General features: G+C 31.9%; 1 protein-coding gene across 1 annotated transcript; it reads left to right on the top strand.

The window, feature by feature from the left end:
- The first annotated feature begins 14,245 nt into the window (after positions 1-14,245).
- Positions 14,246-21,113, top strand: LOC144429946 (uncharacterized). The gene is made up of 3 exons (XM_078118194.1): positions 14,246-14,375; positions 19,291-19,767; positions 20,419-21,113. Exons 1-3 carry the CDS (start codon positions 14,280-14,282, stop codon positions 20,827-20,829), a joined length of 984 nt encoding a protein of 327 aa, XP_077974320.1. The 5' UTR covers positions 14,246-14,279; the 3' UTR covers positions 20,830-21,113.
- Positions 21,114-22,441: the final 1,328 nt, after the last annotated feature.

Here is a 22,441-nt window from a genome sequence, read left to right as displayed (position 1 = left end):
TTGAATCGCAAGACCGTGGTCAACTGCTATCTATACCTGACATCAATGTCACAAGTTTGATAAGTCAAGATCATCGTAGTGGTTTTGGACTGTTCCGTCACTATCCCAGTATAATATGGAAAAAAATTACAATTTGAATTCAAAAGGTCACCCGCGGTGTTACGAATAAAATACTCGCAAACAACATAAGATCTCAATGCTGCGTAATACCTTTTGAAAACCGCAATATATAATCATAAATTCTTTTTTGAAGTCAGCGTCTATTACTTTATATATATATATATATTTTTATTGAAAATTTATTGACTTTTTTTAGTTGAAAATTTAATAAACGTTGCTATATTTTGCCAAAGTATTTTAAAGCCAAAAGAGAACAATATTATGCAAATCTTGTATTACATGAAATCTTTTATATCCATGAAATCTCAAAATTAATTTTGGCAATCCGCTTTTTATTAAGAATCGAATCAAATTTAACTTTGAATAAATTAATATATTTGAAAGGTTAAACCAGATGATAAGAAACTTACGACCGGTGATGTCAAAGTGAGGTTTAATTGAAAATCAACATTTGCGTACTTTGGTCAATGATGTTTTGCGGAGTATAGTACTCGAGTTCGTGCGTCAATTGATCATATGTTGCAATTTTAGGTATTAGATAAGAAACAGTGTCCAATATCTTAGACTTTGATATACCACATACCAAGTTTTAAAAGTTATGTGAATACACGGCGCTCCAGAAGTGTGTACCAATATGGAGGCCACTAATTTTGTTCGTCTACTTTACATCAAGTTGTGTAAAGGGACTGAAACCTATGCCTGACTGAAACCTATGGTATATTTATTTGACTAAAACAGACAGTCCCCGAACTCGTAGTAGAACTGAATATTGGAATAAAAGTATAGCCTAACCCTAACTTGCTACAAACACTACGGGAGCACGGAATACACTTTGACCAATCAATTTCAATACGTAAATATAGAATAAGTACGCCAGGGAACTATTACCTATATTTTGCTTTTTCACATTTTCGACATTTGACCAAATTTTAGTCCACGTTGCGCAACCACGTGGCATCATATCTAATCCGTCATCTTTACGCAAACCCGATTCTCACATAAAACCTCACCTGTACCGCTGTGAATATAGCTACGGTAATGGGATATGCTTTGACAAGTCAGATAAACACATTTTTGTGTAAGTCGCCTAGACTACTGCGTTTAGTATATAATAATTTCACATCTTTATTCTTAGTTCTTCATATTTTCAACATTATGATTTTGCTAGTTTGAGGCAAAAAAGGTTCTGCGTTAAAAATTGTCCCAGAACCCAATGCCGTTATAAGGGAGCGGAATTGTTAACATAATATAAATCCTGAAATATGTTGAGGTATTGAATTAGATTAGGTTGTTTATGAAAAGGTGATTAATATGCGCCAGCTCATGAATTATCTATTCTTCAAGTTGGCAATATTAAACCGGAATGTCGAGTTGACAATATTTTGAAAGATTTCATTGTTCTATATTTGTTCACTACTTCCTGGTTTACAGCCGCTTTACAATATGCGTAAGGAAGTTGTTGTGGATTGTTTTGGTTACCGTCTCTATTTTTACGAATACCATGTTTGTTTGGTATGTCCATTACAGTTTGTTAAACATACTCAAAACATTCATTATTCGCTGTTTGTTATTGTTTATAAAAAAAATTGACATTGTTTATGTATGATATGACTTGAGTTTACTCTAATGGTAACTAAATAAGGCTTTGTGTACACGATTTCTATATCTTCATCATTCAAAATAGCTTGTTGATAAAAATACATGATAATCTTGATGCTGACCTTACTAAATCTCATAATTAAACAGTCTGGTCATGAATAACACAAACGACTCAACTCAGAAATTCAAGGAGTGTCATTTCATGATCACAATGTTTTCAACAATCTTCGACAAACAAAAAAAAAACAAATTTTTCATACTCGTATATTTTGTTCTTTTTAGCGTTCGAAAAATATTTCGCTTCTTTTGTGTGAACTTCGCTTTATACATCCCCAGATAACATTTTCCCATATGTGCTCTAAATACTTTGGTTGGGGAGAAAAAAAGCTAGATTTCGGATAAACTGGCAAAAATGCAGGAATTTCGCGAAAAAAATAAAAAATAAAACTCAAAGTGTGCAAATAGTTGGACTTTTTTACATATTATTGAACGATTAGCAAATGAAGTCGCCAATGTTCATACCATTTGTTAATTAAAATCATTTGAAGCTTATTTCGGTAGTTCCGTTTGTTTTCAGACTTCGGAATAACCGCGGATTTTTGTTGCAGTTGTAAACCTTGAAATGAGCACAGCTTATATTCACTCTTTCTAATTTTCTCAGTGTCAAATAAATCTGTTTGTTCTGTTCAAACGAAAGACAGGACTGATTTTAAAAATTTAAATTTAAAACGGTTTTTCTATTTTTCCTATATTTAATTTTGAAACTTTAAACAATGTATGTTTGAGTATTGCAATCATGCGGTACTTTTCAGTGCACCAACATCAGAAATAGCAATGCAGTGTAACAGATACTACCTTGGGCGCAAAAAATTCGACGAGACGGCAGCCAAACAAAATGGCTGAAACTATACGCATCAGCATTTTATAACACTGCAATAAATAAATAGATGTTCTGAGTCATTAAATGTCTATGCAAATCACTAGTATTGAAAATTTGATAATTTTTAATAACGAGATAGCGATTAGAAACCGACGTCTTATCGATCTAGCGGCGTGTATCCTTCGCTCTGACTCAATAGCGACACCGCGTGTCACATCACTGATTAATTAATAACTCGCTAATTATACGACATAATTCATCCAAAATCAATAGGCTTCTGGTCCGAGATATGATGAATGCACATGCAAAATTTGGAGCAGATTCAACCTCGCCTCGTGAGATATCGCGTAACATACGAAAGTGTCTAACAGACAGACAAACAAATAAATACCTATCAATATACTTACCGATCAAGATCGATAAGTAAAAAGTATGACACGTTACAAATACTTTTTGCCGATTCATTTTTTCTCAAATTGAGAGTGCGAACATTTGAATTTGAATATAATTCACTGAAAATAGCCATTAAGTGTTGCCTCATAACATTTGGAAAAATATACTTGCTGCTTTGTTTAAAGCAAATCCATTCAAAAACATGTAAATTTTAAATACATTTTGGAAGTATAGTTAGTCAAACGAGGCGTAGATCGGTGTTTGTCAAATTTTGAATTAGACTACGGGAGCGTATTTTATCTACATTACTATCTCTGGAATATACAACTCTTTTGACAGAACGATTAAAACGTAGATGTTTTTACCTTGATGAATATTCAATGTCGATATTATACATTATCTATGAATTATGTAATATATATATTTTATAAAATATTTTAAAATATTGTGGTTGCAATTATACATCTTTAAAAACATAAAAACTACATTTCAATATTTTTTTAACGTGTTGAATTTGCCTTATCACTCGAATGATAATATCAAAAAATACCGCAACAATACTTATTTGCAATTCACAGGAAAATGTTTGATATTATCTAATTAGAATAAAAATATTGTGGCAATGGATCTAATATAAGTTCTAATTCCTGTAATACTTGTAATCTCTGAAGTTCACGCAAAGTTCAATCTTTAAATTTTAAAATGATTTGAATTTGACAATTTATCTAAAATAAATGGTCAATGTTGTTTTAGTAATTTCCTCTGATACATACATAAGTTTTCAGTTAATTTATACCACCATTTGAAATTCTCAGTTCATATACATTCAAAACTAATATGAAATTTTCGTAACAGAATGAGCACAGTACGAATCACTGCTATCTACTGTATCAATATACCACAAAGTTGAAATTTTCCGAATTACCAATCAAAATATATTTCCGTATTATAATGAAAATCGTGGGAATTACAAGGTTCACAAAGCATAAAATTTACAAAGTTGTAGACAGTTTTCAGTTTCCATAACTAATTGTTCGCAACACACTTCTCTTCCATTTACATACATATATCATTATCGTAGATTATTCCATTAACCTTTATTGACTATACAAGTGGGCGGAAATTGAACGTTTCACTCATATAAAAGCGCAATAAGAATACCCTAAATACCAATTAATACCATGGCTATTGCCTATTTATACGTTATAAAGTCCTATACTTTCCTTCTCCAACGCCTGGAACATCACAAATCGATAAATTATTGAAATATCGAAAGATGAATATTCAGTCACATCCATTCAATTAAACAGATTATTACCGAACAGTGTGATAACTATAAAATCAACGTTAACTATTTTTTCCCCTATTAGCATATCCGTGTCATTTCAAAATTATACTAGATATATGTGTTGTTCCAACTTCGCAGTATATAAAACGAATAAATGATCCAATAACATACATTCACTTATTTGCATTAACAAAATAATCTCAATATTCTGATATAACAGATTCTTGGACTATTAATAACTTTTAAATATGAACCCATGGAACAGTTATCAGACAGACTTCAAAAAAATAACTTTAATAGTAGAATGTGCATTCTACAATTTTGTAAAAAGTGTCATTTTTTATTTCGTAAAAAGGTTCTGAAGCCGAAACAATTTTATTATAAAATAGCGTTTTTTTGTCATCCTAAAAAATGACGAGAGGTTATATCTAACATACGGCATCAATTGGCGACAAAAATTAGAAAAAATGTTGACTTCAATCAGGTTATTCCCGTTTGTTTTCTTTTATGCAAGAAAACAATTTTTCCGCACATTAGATACAATTGAAGATAACGCACAAATGAAAAGGTTACAGCGGCTGCGCTGCTGTTGTATGAAGGGACTGACACGTATGGGCAGAGGGTATATTTACTTAGCCAACACAAAGAGTCCCCGAACTCGTAATAGAACTAAAATAAGGAAAAGTGGAATAAAATTATGGCCTAACCCTAACCTGGTACACATACTACGGGAGTGCCCATTGGTGCAGTTGTACGGTTTTGTTATTTTGTGTCCAATATAATATTTGAAATAGAAAAAAAAATGTGTTACCATGTGATACTATTTTAACTGCTGCAGAGGTATTTGTAAATTGCATAAATACAAACCTATATAACCCATATACACGCTAATAATATAAAATGTAGAGTTGACGTTCAATAAAAAGGCGGTTTTTCATCTTCATCTTCTATTTTGCATTATCATATACAAGAACAATTTGCTGGTTTTACATGTATTACTGCTTGACGTATCAGCAAATGCGTTTTCGAGGTATAATTATTTTAAAAATACTCTCCTGATGATGCCAGAGGCAATGGATTAGCTATTCTCAAATCAAAGATCAATGATTCGAGTAGTAATGACGCTCGTGTAAAATATTGCCAACCACGGCTGACGACAATGGATTAAGACGATTTAGTACTTATCCCGGAATATCCCGTCGATTCTATCTTTCCATAATAGGAAAAATTTTTGCTCGACTCTTTCAGCAATGTATGTTACTTTGTTTATGCCAAAAATGTATTGTGACTTTGTATCAAGTATTATCACAAAAAAAGACTTATACTTTCGATAAAAAAATCACGATAAATTTTAAACCGGGTCCAAATAACCCAACTCGCTGAAAACATGTTGGGTTGTGGATCACCATATTCAAATCCCTGCTATGAACACCATTTTTATACTTACGCCTCTGTAGCTGAATGCAAGTAAATGGCGAACATGCAGTGCGTCACAAAATAAAATTAATTTCTCATATTTAATAAGACACAATTGGACAAACGAAATTAAATTTCCAAAATCGTACGTGTAAAATCTCGCAAGATTGTTGGCAAACATTGGGTTAACAATGTGAGCTGTCTTGCGCAGATATTGCTTATTTGGTATGAGTCCAAACTGGCTTTTGAAACAATGAAATATTTGGAAGTACCAACTTGGAAAGATTTTTCACTTTTAAGTCAAATATTCAATGAGTTAATAAGTAAAAAATTATACAGCCATTAAATTATTTTTTCTTTAGATTTCTGACCGAGTAAGTAGCCGATGGTGCTAGATGCCAAGATGCGTGCAATTACATGTAATTAATTAAAAATTACTAAAAAATGAAACAAGGAATGAAATCATGCGCCAAGATCCGGAATTGTTTATTGAAATATATACAAACTACGAATGTTGGTCACATAGTTCCAATCTTTCTTGTCATCTTAATTTGTTTTCTTCGCGAACTTGATCTGAACCGGACAAAAAGTTAATCTGATTTTGTTTATCACAGATTTTCAATATTTTTAGGGTATTGTAAATTCCATTTTTGATTTTGAAAATTGTGGAATTATATCTGAATTTCAGCCCGTTTCATTTATATAAGTACCTGTAGTATTATGTTTCGGGCAAGCAAGTATTTAATTCGGGAAGCTAACTATAAGATTCACTAACTGGTTTCGAGTGAAAAAAAAATTGAAAATAGCATGTACTGAAACTATGGATAGATGACTGAACTGTTTATATACAAAAAGTATCTGAATTCTGAAGTCATCGGATTATAAACTGAAAATGGTTGATTATCTCGAGAATTCCAAACGCTTCATAGAAGAGAAATAAACATGAGATAAATATGTTTAGCTATGGGTACCACATAACAAAAATCTATATTAAGAATATTTGCAATGGTGATTTTGGATAGGAAACATAAATAGTGAAACAGTATCCACCCTAGATAGCGGTGGAATCTGCGCCAATTATCTTATTACTAGCAGACGATATTGAAAGAAGCTTAACAAGACAACAACCTTGACTGGTTTCCTCACCGGTGCCGACCTCAAGAATGCAAAACGGATAGCGCTGGTTTAGTCTCCAGTCGAGTCAAGTCAATTATCTCAAATCAAGTCAAGTCAATGCATAGGTTGCAGTGCCCTAAGGCCGACCCTGTTTCTCACATTTCTTGAATGTTTCAAACTGAATGAATAAATTCGTCTACCAAACGGTTTAGATAAAAAAAACATAACAAAAAATACCCAAATAAAGACATTGCCACACGTTAAATGAGCCTTCACAGAAGTGCGGATATCTCATTAGGGTATGGATATCGATGATTTAAAAGTTGGTCCACGGCTTGTGCAAAACTCCATTGAAAATGTTGAATAGTTAAAATTAATTGACTATTCTATCCATCTATTTTCGGCAACTTTTGCGTTTTAGAATGAACAGTAAGCCTACTACATCATACCACCTACTACGCATATTTGACCTTTTCCCCACTCGAACCAATTCTATCATTTGTATAACTGTCCCCACGTGTAACACATTTACCAGTGACTAGACATGCGGTAGTTCACACATACCAGACATAAGTATTATATATACATACACATACGATATGTATTATGCGGTGCTGAGAATTAAACTGTGATATTTAGGGCGGCCAGTCAGTATACACAGCTATCAAGAAGTGTCATTAATTAAGATAATACTATCACAGCATAACGTAATTCATGACAATATATGTTTGAGTTTGCAATAGCAATACCTTTATATGAAAAATAATGCCAGAAAAAAATATAACCTTAATAAAACATTACCGGCGAAAACGATGTAATTCATCTCAATTACACAATACCAAACAATACTCGTTTATCAGAACTTTCTTTTTAATAATTTAGAGTGTCTACGATCTGCATTGAGATGTCTTCTATTTTCCAATTTATCAATTTCATGTTCATCTTAAATCGACTCGATAATAATCTAGGCATGTGTTTTTTTTTGTTGCCGTTGATTACTCTTAAAATCAAAATTTGAAAACAGGATTATATTTTTCCTATCAAACGAACAATTCTACATTTGTATTCGAATTCGTTTGCGTAAAATATTTTGAGGCGTATTCACATACCATATGTTAAGTATTCTTTGAACCGCTTCTGTGATGAAAGAATGAGCGAGTGGACATCTTTTGAACTCATAATTAAAGTTTGATTCACTAGTAAAAACATTAAAATAATTCATATGAGTTTTTGATTTACTCAGTCCGTGGGGATTTTACTACCGCAATTGAAACCCGCCAATTGTTTTTGCCTCTGGCAGGCGCTATGCTTGGTGCTATTTTAGTGCAATACGACAACAATTTGTAGAGGTTATACCTGCTTACGATTGTCGAATTATGGCATCGAGATATCAGTGTGATTGTCAATTCAAAGAAATATTGACGATAGTGGTATAGTCACATTTTTGATGTTATTGGTTACGACTACAAGTACTTACTTCCTCGGGGATAAAACTTCACTATCATGTAAAATAAAATTGTATCTATTTTGAAAAGGTTTATCTGTTCTGACATCTTTTTGTATTTTACCAAAATTTTGTATACACCTAATTTTCTTTGTCTGATCATTTTAAAAATATTTTGATAACACGGAATTGTCTATTTGAGATATCGAACCTCGTCAATTGTTTAGAATAATATTACAAAAATAAAATAAACTTTTCAGGTATAAACCAAATATGGAAAAACGATTTCGCTTTTGAAACAACCATTCCAGCGACTGGGAACAGCAAAAGATCAAATGGCAGGCTTGTATAATACAACAGAGAATGAGACAAATATATGAACATGAAGTATGATTACAAGTATCCTCACCTTGTTCGCTAACGACGACCTGGTCAAAATTGATTAAGGAAATTTTACGCAATGTCGCGTTCTCTGAAGTCTTTTAAAATTCGCAGCAAATGAACATGCCCAAGTGAGCTACGTAAGATACGACAACATTTATATTTGCTAAAAGTTATTTCCATCGTTAAATACTGATATGTTTAAGCCCTATAGTTGGACGCATTGTGTCCAACAGCCCAGAATAAAAATATGCAAGTCAAGAAATTTGACTGCAACCCCAAGTCTAGTATTAACAATTGATCGCCTGTAATGTTGTTATATTTGAAACAACGTTTTATTATTTCTCACTTTGATATGAGAGGTATTTTTGATAATAGAGAGTATAGAAGCAGTTTGGCACATTCGGAAAAAATTTGCTTTGACTAAAAATATAGATGAAGTAAGAGGTTCAGTTACGAATATACGTCGCCTTGACTTTCTATACTCTGTTTGAAACTAAACTTCAGGGTCAAACAAAACCACAATGTTTTTTCGCAATGACCATTTTCGTTTATTACCACAAACATAGATAACCTTTTTTTCTTGCTGCAAGTTAAACAACACCCACATAGATATGCTGTTTATGTGCAATAAGCTGGCAAAACCGGATTCGCTTCTTAAGTAAATAGTAAATTTAATGGGGTAAAAGAGCTTCATTTTCGATCGCTATGATTCAGTTGAATTAGGTAAGGTTTGTTAGTCTGATAATGGTTATCAGTTAGCACTTGACATTTAAACACAGGTTTCGGTCACTTCCTATTAACGTTGTATGACTAATTAATGATACACGATATTAAGTTTTATAACCACAATTTGCGCATAAGTCGTTTTTCGCATTACTCTATTTATAAATCTAATGCATATATACACTGGCAATAAAAGAGAATATAATCGAATTGATAATTTTACTTAATTTCATACTCTATCGTTCTCGAAACCATGCCTTTTTTACCTTGATGTTACCTTGATAAGTAGCGGATAACCCAATATAAATTGCGACGAATTTCATGGAATTGTCGAAATATAGGTTGGCAAGTTGACTTAATACAAACAAACGTTGGGAATCAGGTTATACCTAAGTTTTGAGTCCAACAGGGTTTTATTGCACAGGCTCGAGCCTTTTAAATTTTTTTAAACTAACTCAAATAGTTTTTGAGTTTGATCTGAAACGAATTTCCGAATGGAAAAGTTCAAGATATAACTATATTTTTCATTTAATATTTTGTAAATAATAATTTTATTGTCGTGGGTGATGAAATTTTCAAATTGTTTGTACAAAATGGTAGAAGTGCGCCAGATCAAATGAAAAAAAAATGTTGCTTCTAATAGTTTTGTAATTAAATGAGTCTGGCCAAAATGGGTTTTATGAATCGGACATTGTTCGACGAGAGTAGGATTTAATTTATATGATTCCACGAATTATATTTTGGAAAGATTTGCTAATTCTAACTTCTAACTATAATCCTATCATGAACAAGCGACAATTATAGTTGCGCGATTCGTGAAAATCACATTTTGTAGGTTTTTATTAGGTGAATATTCTCCAATGTGTTTTACTTTATGTTTAACAAAAGATAGTGATCGCTGGGTTTTCTGCTATCTCAAAAATGCAGTCGTCAACTTTTGGGGCAATAAAACACTAACAGGGTTTGGAATAGTTTTCCAACAAAATTAAAATTGCTCATTTTTTATTGATTGATTTTCTAAATTTTATTCATCTATGAATATGTTCCTAGGACTTCAATTAGGTCGTATTTTTTGGGCTTGGAATCAAATTTCAGTAAATGCTCAACGTTCAGACAAATTGACAAATCTGTGGGTTTTTAATAGAAATTTCCACAAAAATGTTGAAGGTGAAAATGTTCATATTTCTATTCAAAGTATAACAGTTGTCCAATAAATTTTCTTATTGTAACTAAATTTATTTATTGTATCATTCATTTTTTTTAATAAATACCTCTTTTCATTAAGAATTAAAAGGAATTCTTTGTTCAAGTTATCTGTGTTTGTTAAAGCGACATGCATGCACTTTATATGTCAACTTATCTCGGACACCACAAATTTAGAGGATCTCTCAATATGCAATAGATTTCTGTAGCATCACCCTTTCAGTTACATTTAAATTATTAGCTAGTTACAGTTTCAATGTCGTGGAATACGATGACTTAAATATTTTGTGAATTTGTTAAAAATGCCAATACGGGCTAGAGCAGTGTTTTTCAACCTTTTTTTCGTGGCCCACTTTCGTTGCACAAAAAATTCAGTGGGCCATTGACTTTCATATGCGAAAAGGAGAAACTACTCGCAAAGATAGGCACTTCCACTTTAATAACTCAGCTGGAAAGTATCATTCAGTAGCAAAAAACAGCATTATCATTCATTTCTAATCCAATCAAATTTAATTAATTTTTCAATAAGTCTAACAATTTTTAATATATTTGCGGCCCGCCTGGAAATGTTTCTGTTGGCCATGGCCCAGTCGCTGAGAACCGATGGGCTGGAAGGACCGTTAGATATTTATAAATGTTAATCGAAAAAGATTTAAGAAAAAAGCTCAAAATGCATCACATCGTCAGAGGTAAGCTAGTTGTAGGGTGAAAAAATATGTAGTATTGTAAAGCTACCAACCACGTACTATTTAATTTTAACAATATCTTTCTTTTAATAAATTAATCATATTTAAAGTATATTCCTGATGCATCCCACCATTTTGTTTTGTATATTCAAATTAGGACTTAATCACTACAAATCTTACGAATTCAAATTCAGTATTTTATGGGGAGAACTAGTCATATTGGATTTTACATATTTATCCCGGGGGAGAGGAAAAACTGTAAGGCGGCTTTATCATACGGTGAACCACGGCCTCTCGTCCGGTAACCAGTTCTTGTTGGTTATGGGATTAGTTAGCTAGGTATTTGTTTCAGATGCATGGACTTATTGTCTGGCTATGAATACCGCGATTGATAATTCTATGTGTGGACTCATTCAAATTTGATTCCAATTTTTTTTTAACAAGATTATTATAACAATGGAATGAACTAAGTAGTCATGCAAAGTTATTTTCTCAAGTTGATTTGTTCCATTAAGGATAGTAGTTCAGAATTTTCTTTCTTGTTCATATTTGAAGTCGAATAATTCAGAGTTTAGAACAAATGTGCCTATATTTTAGTATTTCACGTAAACAAACATTTATTCACAGCATTTAAAAAATATCATTACATTTTGTGCTGATTTAAAGATAATTTCATGCTAATCGTTTAAAATATATTAAATTCATTCAAGTATAATTATTCAACGATTAATTTTGAGGTTGGAAACTCCAATTTCCCGCTAAAAATAAGGAACAAACCAGCACCGTCATGTTTTGCGATTGCTGCGTAATAACGGTTTCGTATTACACAAGTATTCCAATATCATATGTTCATTTTTTAACGTAAAAAATTCCAAATGTACGTGTTTTGATCTTTGTATGGAAGAAAAGATTGATATAAAAATTAAATCCTTGTATCTGAGATGTGATAAAATCAAATTAATAATAATTATATCCATTGTTAGAAAAAATGCTGAGCTCAAAATATTTAATCAATACTTTGACAAAGATTAGTGTTGTAGGATATAAAACAACATAACACGATCAGATTTTTACTCACATGCTTTTGTGCAAGCCATTATAATTTCAAAAAACTAAAATTGAATATTTCAATAATTTAATAAATCCTATTTCCTAAAAAATCTGATTTTTTGGTATTTACTCAGTAGCTTGATCATTTATCGAAAATTAGGAATAAAACGTTGATGTGTCGCAAAAGCAATTGCGTCGTGCCGTACATATATACCTAGAAGCTATCGGTACAACTTTATTAAAGTAGATTTACTGTTTTTCGTCAACGTACTTAAACGATGGAAAAATGAGAGATCAAAATCTCAAAAAAATCCCCCGACGAAATCGTGATTTCGAGCGAATGGCCTTAAAATTGCTACGTAAGCAACAGTTAGAGTTTGTAGATATAAATAAATCCTAATCTCTATGAGTATATTTTAAATTGTTTTCGATGAAATATAATGCTGAACAATGATTGTAATTATGTTTTGGTGTTATTGCGTAGTTGCTAATGCAGTATTTTTGTCTTTTGCGCATCGTAGCAGGTTATGGCTTTTATTATACATATATCTGTTAGTGTATAGAATAAAATAGGGTTGTGGAAATATGCTACAAAAAAAAATAAGTTCGGTGGATCATACAAAAAAAATGATGTTAGTATTATATGGATTCAAATTTATTCCAATTTTATTGAATATTGTTAAATCTGATATTACCACAGATTATCTTAATATCTCTATTTTCGTATTTTAATCGTATAAATCATTTTTAAAAATATACACGTAAATCTATTTAATATTATATAAGATTTTGTCTCGTTCATATATTTTGTATTTCCTAACAAAACTGAGTCAGCGATAATTGGAATGATTCGAAAGTTTCGATCGGGAAAGATGACATTTGGATTACAAAAATATTCCCAAACGCAAGCTAATATATATATATATATATATTTATGAAATCGGTTTCACAAAAATAATAACATCAAGGTGAACTATTAAAAAAAAGAAATTTTTGCGCCATATATCAAAAAAATATTCAATCTTTAAATCTACGTGTTTATTATTTGCTAAATCAAGCTTGAGTATTGGTTTGAAATTTGTAAAGAGAAATTATAGAAATTTCTGTTGTGTATTAAATTATAGTTTGAGTGATTTTCTAGGAAGCTAGAAAAATAACTCATTCCTATTCAATCTATTTATTTGAATTGATTGTCCAATAAGATTACATCAAGTCTTGCTCGCAACGTGTTTATAGCGCGAAGGACAATCATGAACATACCGAGTGAGTATACTGAGTTAAGTGTTTTGACGGATTTTCCAGTTATTCCAAGCGACGTTTTGTGGTGCTTATTCAGTTGCTTCAGGCACAGAGGTTATGGTTGTTGCATGCAAAACGAATTTGCTTCAAGTATGAAAGAAACGCGTCGGATTGTTATTGTGTTGATGTTTTATGACAGATTTTCAGATAATATTTATGGGATAAAGCATAAAGGAAAATGAATTGCACGCGATCCAAGCCATGTTAAAAAAATATCAGCATATTTTTCATGAGGTTTCTCCAGACAATACAAAAAACATGTCATATGAAAATTTTCTTATTTCGTTTCTATTTTTTGTTTTGTTTCGTAAAATCACAAATGTAAGAAATAGATGGCTTTTTTTAATTTATTTGCGTTATAGGATTTTTAGGATTTTTTGCTAGATTAACAGTTCATCTTAAATCAATGAACATCTTTGTAATTTTTGATCTTTGCATGGCAAATTAGCGATACTTCCGTTACTCACAAAATGAATTCGAAGAGCCCATCGCTGAAGATTAGAGATGTAGACGACTCTACAGTAATACGCTTGCATCATATGGCTAAAATAAACATGTGTACCATTGTCATCTAAAAAGGAAAAAGAAAAAATTCTTCTCTCATTTTTACATTTTATTAGATTTAAACAAACATCGTTATAGTCATTTGTAATAAACTTCGATGATCAAAGAAAGAAGATGTTGCATACAAAGCCGCCATTTTTTAATCACAAAGAAGATAGCAATTGTAACTATTCAAGATACTTAAGCCAAGAGAAAGACATGGAAACACAGGTCTGTTGAATGATTTGAAATATATATTTAAGGAATATAACGATTATTTAACAAAAAAAAATGAATTTGTTAAGACGTATAATAAATACTGCAGTTTTATTATTATTTTATAAAATTTATCGCTATTTTCAAATTATAAAGATTTTCGGTCGTAGTTGTGGTATATGATTGCAGTAATATGGTCTAGTGATCATTGGATTGGACTTGGCTATTTTGCGTCGCAAATTACGCAAACCGGGTTTACACCCCATGCCCATAGGCGTAGCCGGGGAGGAGTTCTGGGGGACCATGCCACCGGAAAAAAGTTCAAGGCAAAAATATTTAAAGGAAATTTTGCGTCATTTCCAGTAAATCATGAATTAATAGCTCTATTCTTGAACGATTTACTGAACATCGGATGTCTCCTGGCTTATCAACAATCGTTTCATCAAATGAACCAAACGAGATAGATGGAATGTGCGCTTATATGCCTTGGATAAATTCGACAGCGAGGTACGTCTTTAGAGCGATTCCTTAAGATATTGTTAAGATACCAGTTTTATCAATTTTATGAGGCTTTGTTCGGAGCAGAAGACACGAGTGAGCGTCCTATTATGTCGTATATCGTATTAGACAAAAAAATGGCACCCTCAACATTTTGGGTTAGCTACGCTCTTGCCCTTGTCCACTAGCTCGCCCAGCGAGTAAAAATAGGATAGGCCATGCCATGCTGGAAAGGTCCCAGTACCCCCTATAGCTAGTATAGCTTGCTCCTTACGTATTGTCGGGTACCGCAGCGGATGCATGCACGGGACCTACGACGTGAACGAGTATCGTAAAAAAGCATTAATTTTTGTTCATCGCTATATCCTATTATAAACATTGATCACTCAATATTTCTTCTATTACGATCATTCGTCGAACTTGGCAATAGTCATCATATCAACTTATAAAAGATACAACTCAAACATTTTGAATTTCGAAATTTAATTTTTTTTTCATTCCATAAATTCAAAATAAATTTAAATATATATGATATCATAGAATACAACGCACACATCTCCAAAATTATTTATAGTTCTTAAATTGTAATAGCTTTGATTTTTCTGTATATTAGTATGATTTGGTGGCGACAACAGTTAACAGGTAAAAACAGAATTATTTCATAGAACGTTTCTGATGTAAAAATAAAGGATTTCAAATTGAATATAAAATTCACTTATTCGATATTCAATTTCATTTTGATAGATATCGGTCACTGCTCATAAAATGCCTTTTTCGTAACAAAAAGCGAGAATACGCGTCGTATGAAATATATATATATAAATACTGTATATCTAAAATTATCAACAAATAATTTGCATTTTATGTCGAAATAAAAATGATTCCATGAGATAAAATAAAAATTTAAAGACTTTAAAAATAATTTTTCTATGATTTTGCAACGGTAATAATGTTTTCGACATGTCATTTTATTCATATAAATAATTAAGGTATTTCAAAAATATTTAATAATCGCAAATGAAAAAAATTACGTAAGTCTAAAAAACATTGTCACGGACTATAGTATTAATTGTTCATTAGGTTTCAAATCAAAATGATCTAAAGAGTTCAAAAACCACTGCGTACACCACAGCAGAATAAATTAGAACCTTTGTATTTATTTTTTCAAGCTTTCAAAATTATTTATTTTATTTGAGTAGGCCTACACGAAAATGAAAAACCGATTAATGTACATGCGGTAAGAATTGTGGTTTTAATTCATGCTTTTTAAAAATAAAAAGAATCTTGAAGATGAATATCATTTTCAAATTCAAACAAATAAATACGTGGAATCGATATAAACAAGATTTTTTTGGTTAAAATATCAGATTCGAGCATATTATATCAACTGGTGAAGAATAATAATTTTATTCATTTTTGATGCATAAAGACATCAGAATTTAACTAAGCATACGTATGGATAAAAAAATGGTCAATGCTCAATTATACGGAAAAACGTAAAAATGCTGCAGTATAGAAGGTAATGTGACTTACACAGAAATCTGTAAACTGAACATTCAAAGGTTTCAGCTCAAATCTATAAATCAAGTCCCAGAATTCAATTCTGGTGAAATGTCACGCAGTGGCACAATATGCGCAAAAATTAGGGTGGTGCATTTGGCACCATTAATTAATTAGTGACTCCTTCCATCTTGAAATACTAATATAATAAAATTGATTAGTTCATTAGCAACAGAGAGTTACCAAAAACGACCCATATATATTGAATAACAGCATAAAACACTCGGCATATGTGGTTTAATTTTAAAGAAGATGTTTTTAACGAATGAGCTCATTAGCTTAGATCAGGGGTCGGGAACCCATGGCTCGCGAGCCATATATGGCTCTTTTGGTGACGGCATATGGCTCCCAGAAAAATCTAATATGCTAAGACTAGGCTTACTATTGTTTCGAGATTTCAAACTCTTTTATAGCCAAATTTGGCAGGAAATTCCCAATACGTTTGAGAACGCGCGCCCAGCACATGACTATGTTATGTGAGATATTTACTAGACAGGCATTGTGACAAACAAGAACATATATTGTGACATCACAAAGCGATATAGTTTTAAAAACACTACGGAGTAACCTAAACGAAAAAGGGTAATGAGTATCGTAGATTTCAACTTGGGCTGCAAGTGAGCAACCGTTCAAGGCCCTACATGCGGCATCAGAAATCACATTAAATGTATATTGACATTGTATGTGTTGACTTTCGAGTAAACATTTCAGCTCTGATTAATTGAAGAAATGTTATATGGCTCGCACGGAAATGCAATTGAGAATATGTATATTTTATGGCTCTCTTGACCAAAAAGGTTCCCGACCCCTGGCTTAGATCATTCTGCCGTTGAAGAAAATTGATTATTTAGTTTAGGACTCAAGACTTCGCTCTGAAAAACTTGTACAAAACTAGTTTCCGGTTGTAAGCAATGAAATTTATAATGGAATTTTTAATAAAGGCATTTTGTATATCATCATATTTTGGCGACCCTGCGACATCAATACGATTAATTGACAGTAATATAACTATATGGGCATACATAACATGACCTTTGTTTCACACAATAACATTTGTCGAATGAAGATAGTCATACTCTAACTAATTCGGTATAGTGGACATATAATAAAAAATATAACAGAAAATCGGAAATCGAATCTGTGAAGCTCCTTTGGTTATAAATGCAATGCAATGCAATTAGTTGTAATTAAAATAAACGTTTTAGAAATAAAATGTTAAGTGTAATAAATTTATCACAGAACAAAAAACGTTCAAAATTGTATTCTATCTATATCAGTGAGGACAATACAGTGATGGATGGACACAAAATGGCCGCTTTATTTTTTGATGTAAAGCAATATTATTAAACAATTGCCCTTGAGCCGACCGAAGATTTTGGAGATTAGCTAGAACATAAGCACAAATCCGCTGATAATTGACGGAAGGTCACGAAACCTTAAAAATATTTTTTAAGAAAAAAATTGTCAAGTACCTTTGTTTAAAAATATTTGCACGAATTTTCTAAAATTAATTGTGAAGACCGCTTTTGCAAATATTTCTCAGAATCTTCTCTAATAAGAGAAAAACATATCTAATACTTCCAAATAACGCTGCAAAATTAGTAATAATTTCTGTAATTCAACCACCCTGTAAACAAACCTAATGTGTTGAAATAAGTGAACGACGTATCGATAAAAATATTTCATATGTTTTTGTAAATCCTAATAGACATTTTTTAATTGAGAATTTTATTTATATAATTTCACGTGAAGAGAAAGGGAGTGAAACCGATGCTTGAATAAACCTGAAAAATTTTAATTTTAAAACCAGAAGTTATATGAAAGTTTTATATTTTGAAGTTTTTTTTTAAAAGTATTATGTAAAAATCAAATCTTATCGGGTAAATTCTTTAAATTTGATATACCTGATACAAGAACGGCATTGTATATTTTTTATCAATGTTTAAAATTTTAAAACTAAATCAACTATTATATTATTTGAGTAGTTACTTTTCGCCAGATCAAGTATGAAACATGAATGATGATTATTTGTTTAAAAATTATTCGAGTAAAATGAACATCAATTATCTAGGCTTGAATTTTTGTCAACATGTTTAAAATTTCCATTTGTGGCAAAATCAGGCCTGCAGCAAAAATTATTTTTGCTGAGCATTCCAAAGTATTTTACGTTGAAATCGTGCAATGAGTCAACTCATATCGGAACTATAATCTTGGATTTGGTCACTAGATACATTATTAAATCTTTTCGAAAGTAATTCATGTTGCGCGTCTATATAATTAACGATTGTTTATTAATCTGAGTCACACTTTGGTAAAACTGTTTTCGTTATCAATTTTGTACTTGAACTGGTAACTTTGCCATTGTTTCGCCAGTTCTTAATAATGGGTTTCAACATAGTGCGAAATTGTTCGACTTCATTGCAATATATCTTCATTGTACATACGACACACATCGCGTGACTACTCAAATTACCTTTGCATAACGACATATAAATGAGAGTTTCCTAAAATTCAATAAAAATTAAATCATCTTATCAAAGAATAAGTATACAAAAAAATGTGGTTTTTGTGTTTTGAATACTGATAAAAAACAAGCACGCGATATCTTGAACTTTCATCTAGTTACCTTTCGTACCTTCACAGAGTGCTTGCCAATGTACCATTTCAATGTTCCTGGTTGACGTGACTCGCTGAGAGGGGCGAGAGGGGAGGATGTACGGCAATATTTTTACCCCATTTTCGCGTACTGTCGATGGTGCGCCTACGGTGTGGTGTATCTTCACTTTTTAATTGCAATTTCATATTAAATTAGTAGTTTTATTTGTAATTGTACAATCTCCCGAATTGTTCAAGCGTTAAATTATATTTACAGGAAGCGCCACTCAATCTAACATGCAGGAAATCTTCATTAGACGAAAACTATTCTGAAGCTAAAATAAAAGAAGAATGTGCTACTTATCCCAGAACCGTGGAATCTTGGAGCGTCGTTCAAACACCTCTTCTTCTGCCATGCATGAAGCCGACATCGTGGAGTTATCCTTGGCCAAATTTCCCACTATTTCAAATAAGCGAACAAAGCTTTCAATACCACCAAGCATACTGGCAATTAATAAACAATGCGATTCGATCAAGAATGAATAGTAATTTTGGGAACGAGGAAATGCTGGATTCACAATCTGAAATTGCGCATAAGCTGAAGGTAGAGAGTTCAATGTCCCCGCCGTTTGTCCAAACACCGAAGGAAGATTTCCACAATTGTTTTTCATTTGGCAACACCATTTGTGACAATCACAGTACAAACGGAAGTGGGAGAGAAACGGGGAGTCCAAAAGTACCAAGCATAAAACAAGTAAAAAAATATTCCAATAATTCATTTCCATTTGTATAATCATGAATATATGTAATTCATTTCTGCTTTAGTTAGCAGCATCACATCAAAGTCAGTGAACACCATTTTTCGATTGAATTCAATTATGTAAACTTGTCCGCCAAGTGCTGTTTTGCCCCTAAGACACCAACGCACGTAAATCAGGTTCTGACGCAAGTAACTCATTAAACTCGAAAATTTTCGGCTAACTATTTTAGGACAATTTGACTCGTTTAAGTAAAGATTATGTAAACAATACAAGCAAGATTAAAATCTGATCGAACAACTAAATGTAATCAGAAAAGGGGTTTCAAAAATAAACTCTAAAAAACATTCAGGACCTTCTCAAAATAAGAGATAACATTCCATTTAACGGTTTGACGTCTTTAAAACATTGAAATTATTTTAAAACAAAGTCTAATTTGGAATTCGGAGAAAGATCTAAACTCGTGTGTTACCTTCAGATATAATCTAATTTACGCAGGTATAAACCGGCGTCAACCAGTTTTTACATTTTTTTGCTTAATATAATACAAAACATAAAACAATAATGCTATCTTTAAAACAGTTTTACATTAACCTCAAAAATATACTTGCTAATATCTCTTTAAATAATCGCACATTTTTTTTCAGAAAACAAAAAAGAACAATTCTGCAGTTAAAAGTAATTTTAAATGCAGTCAATGTGGAGTCACTTATCCGCATCGATTTGAACTTAACCGACATATCAAAGTCAGTCATGTCCGTCCACATCGATGTGAGCATTGCGGAAAAGGTTTCGGCCATAAAAATTATCTCCAGGTCCATATTGAAACAGTTCATCTCGGACGAAAGATTCATAAGTGCGATTTATGTGGAAAATATCTGTCAACTGGCGGAAATCTCAGCGTTCATATACGAACTATTCACATGGGTGAAAAGAAATACAAATGCAGCGTTTGTTCGAGAACGTTCGGGCAACAATGCAACATGAAAACACACATGAAGAGACATTTCTTCAAGCAATCCGAGCAAAAATGTGTGACAATGACCAGTCAGTGTTGATATATAAAATAAAATAATTTTTGTAAATAAAATGATTTTTTGTGTAGATTTAGAAATTCGATACAGTTATGGTAGAGGGGAAATTACATAGATTAAGCTATTATTGTTACAACTAGGTAATCTGAAAAAAAAAACTGTATGTTGAGCATATGTTTAGCAATTGTATATTATAGGTATGAAAAATTTAATTGCATCCTGGAGCACGAAAAAGAAATGAATGTCGTCAAAGATAGTTCGCAAAAACAATTCATAACTTTTGATTCACCCAAAATCCAATCGAAGAGTTAATATCATTATTATCCAAACCCAACCAATTGATTATCAATTTTTTTCTAATGTTCATTACAAGTGTGGAACTTCGTATTACTAATATATAATATATTGTCGTTTATTGTTTGTTTCATTGAATAAATATTGCTTATTGCGTTGAAGACATTTGCGTTTGATCTAATTGTTATTGATAATTTCACGATGTTTTGAGTCCAGCGAATCAGTGTTTGCTATTTGCGAAAACAATAGTTTGTATGTATTAGCAGCAACAACAGAAAATGGAAATATTTTTTTATCAATAAATTTAGTTATAAAAATTAAATAACAATTTTAATTGATGCTAGTCGGTTTTCAGAAAGATAGAGAAGATAGATTGATAAGATTTTTTCTATAGTGACTTACAAGTTTTTTTAACGACTTTTTTACCGAAGATGAGTGACAACGTTAGTATATATATCTTCTGTGAAATTTTCTCAAGGCATCAGCGAAGAAACCAATTAGTTTATTACTAGAATCCCTTTTGACGATGCGCACAAACACTTATTCGACAAAATGTGAGGCATAACAACTTTAGTTTCTGAAATATTTAGCTTTAAGTTTTAACGTGGTATTCTGGTGATGGCTGTTATTCTGTTTTACGCTTTTAATTTTTAATTTTTACCATCTCGACTTTGTGGCAGAAAATCAGAATTTATCAAATAAACAAATACGTCCGATTATTCAATTAGTAATGGAAACGTAAAAAATCAAGGAGCATATATAATGACGCGGCAGGATGTTTCACTTGGAAAGGATTCTCTTTGTTTCAAGGAGCGGCTCGAGTGATGTGAAAAATTAAGCCCAGGGGTTCTCAACTTGGGTTTTGCAGGCCCGTCATGTATTCGCGGGCAAATACTCATAGATACTTGGATAGCAGTTTATCATTCATGTATTTTTTAATATCCTTTACTGCAGAGGTGGCCAACCGGTCAGAGACCAAGAGCCGCATTCCGTCTTTATTACCGGGAAGAGCCGCATTATAACAAGAACACACATGAACGTCAGATATACTTTTTTAGCTATGTCAGAATGCTAGTTTATTGCAAAAGTCACTAACCAGCTTTATAATGATAGAAATTTACAAGCCATTTATTGTTTTGCACACTATTTAGTGGCATTCCCTTGATTGAACAATCCTTTTTAAATTTGGTTGTATGTATGTCGTTGTAGCCAAGCGAAGCAGTTCTTTTACATGGGTGTCATTTAGAACAGATCAATGGTTTGATTTCACGTGTTTAAGGGTAGAAAACAGATTCGCAGACGTATGTTGACCCAAACATCGACAATATCCTAAACGCCATTT

This window comes from Styela clava, chromosome 11 (genome assembly GCF_964204865.1).
Source record: "Styela clava chromosome 11, kaStyClav1.hap1.2, whole genome shotgun sequence".
NCBI classification, from domain to species: Eukaryota; Metazoa; Chordata; class Ascidiacea; order Stolidobranchia; family Styelidae; genus Styela; species Styela clava.
This window is presented reverse-complemented; position numbering and strand designations above follow the sequence as displayed.

Bases quoted from the DNA above. Each gene is read 5' to 3' on its own strand.
- LOC144429946 (XM_078118194.1), top strand. From the start codon at position 14,280: ATGTTGCATACAAAGCCGCCATTTTTTAATCACAAAGAAGATAGCAAT. The intron at 14,376-19,290 runs GTCTGTTGAATG...TTATATTTACAG, and splicing joins AGAAAGACATGGAAACACAG to GAAGCGCCACTCAATCTAAC. The intron at 19,768-20,418 runs GTAAAAAAATAT...ATTTTTTTTCAG, and splicing joins AAGTACCAAGCATAAAACAA to AAAACAAAAAAGAACAATTC.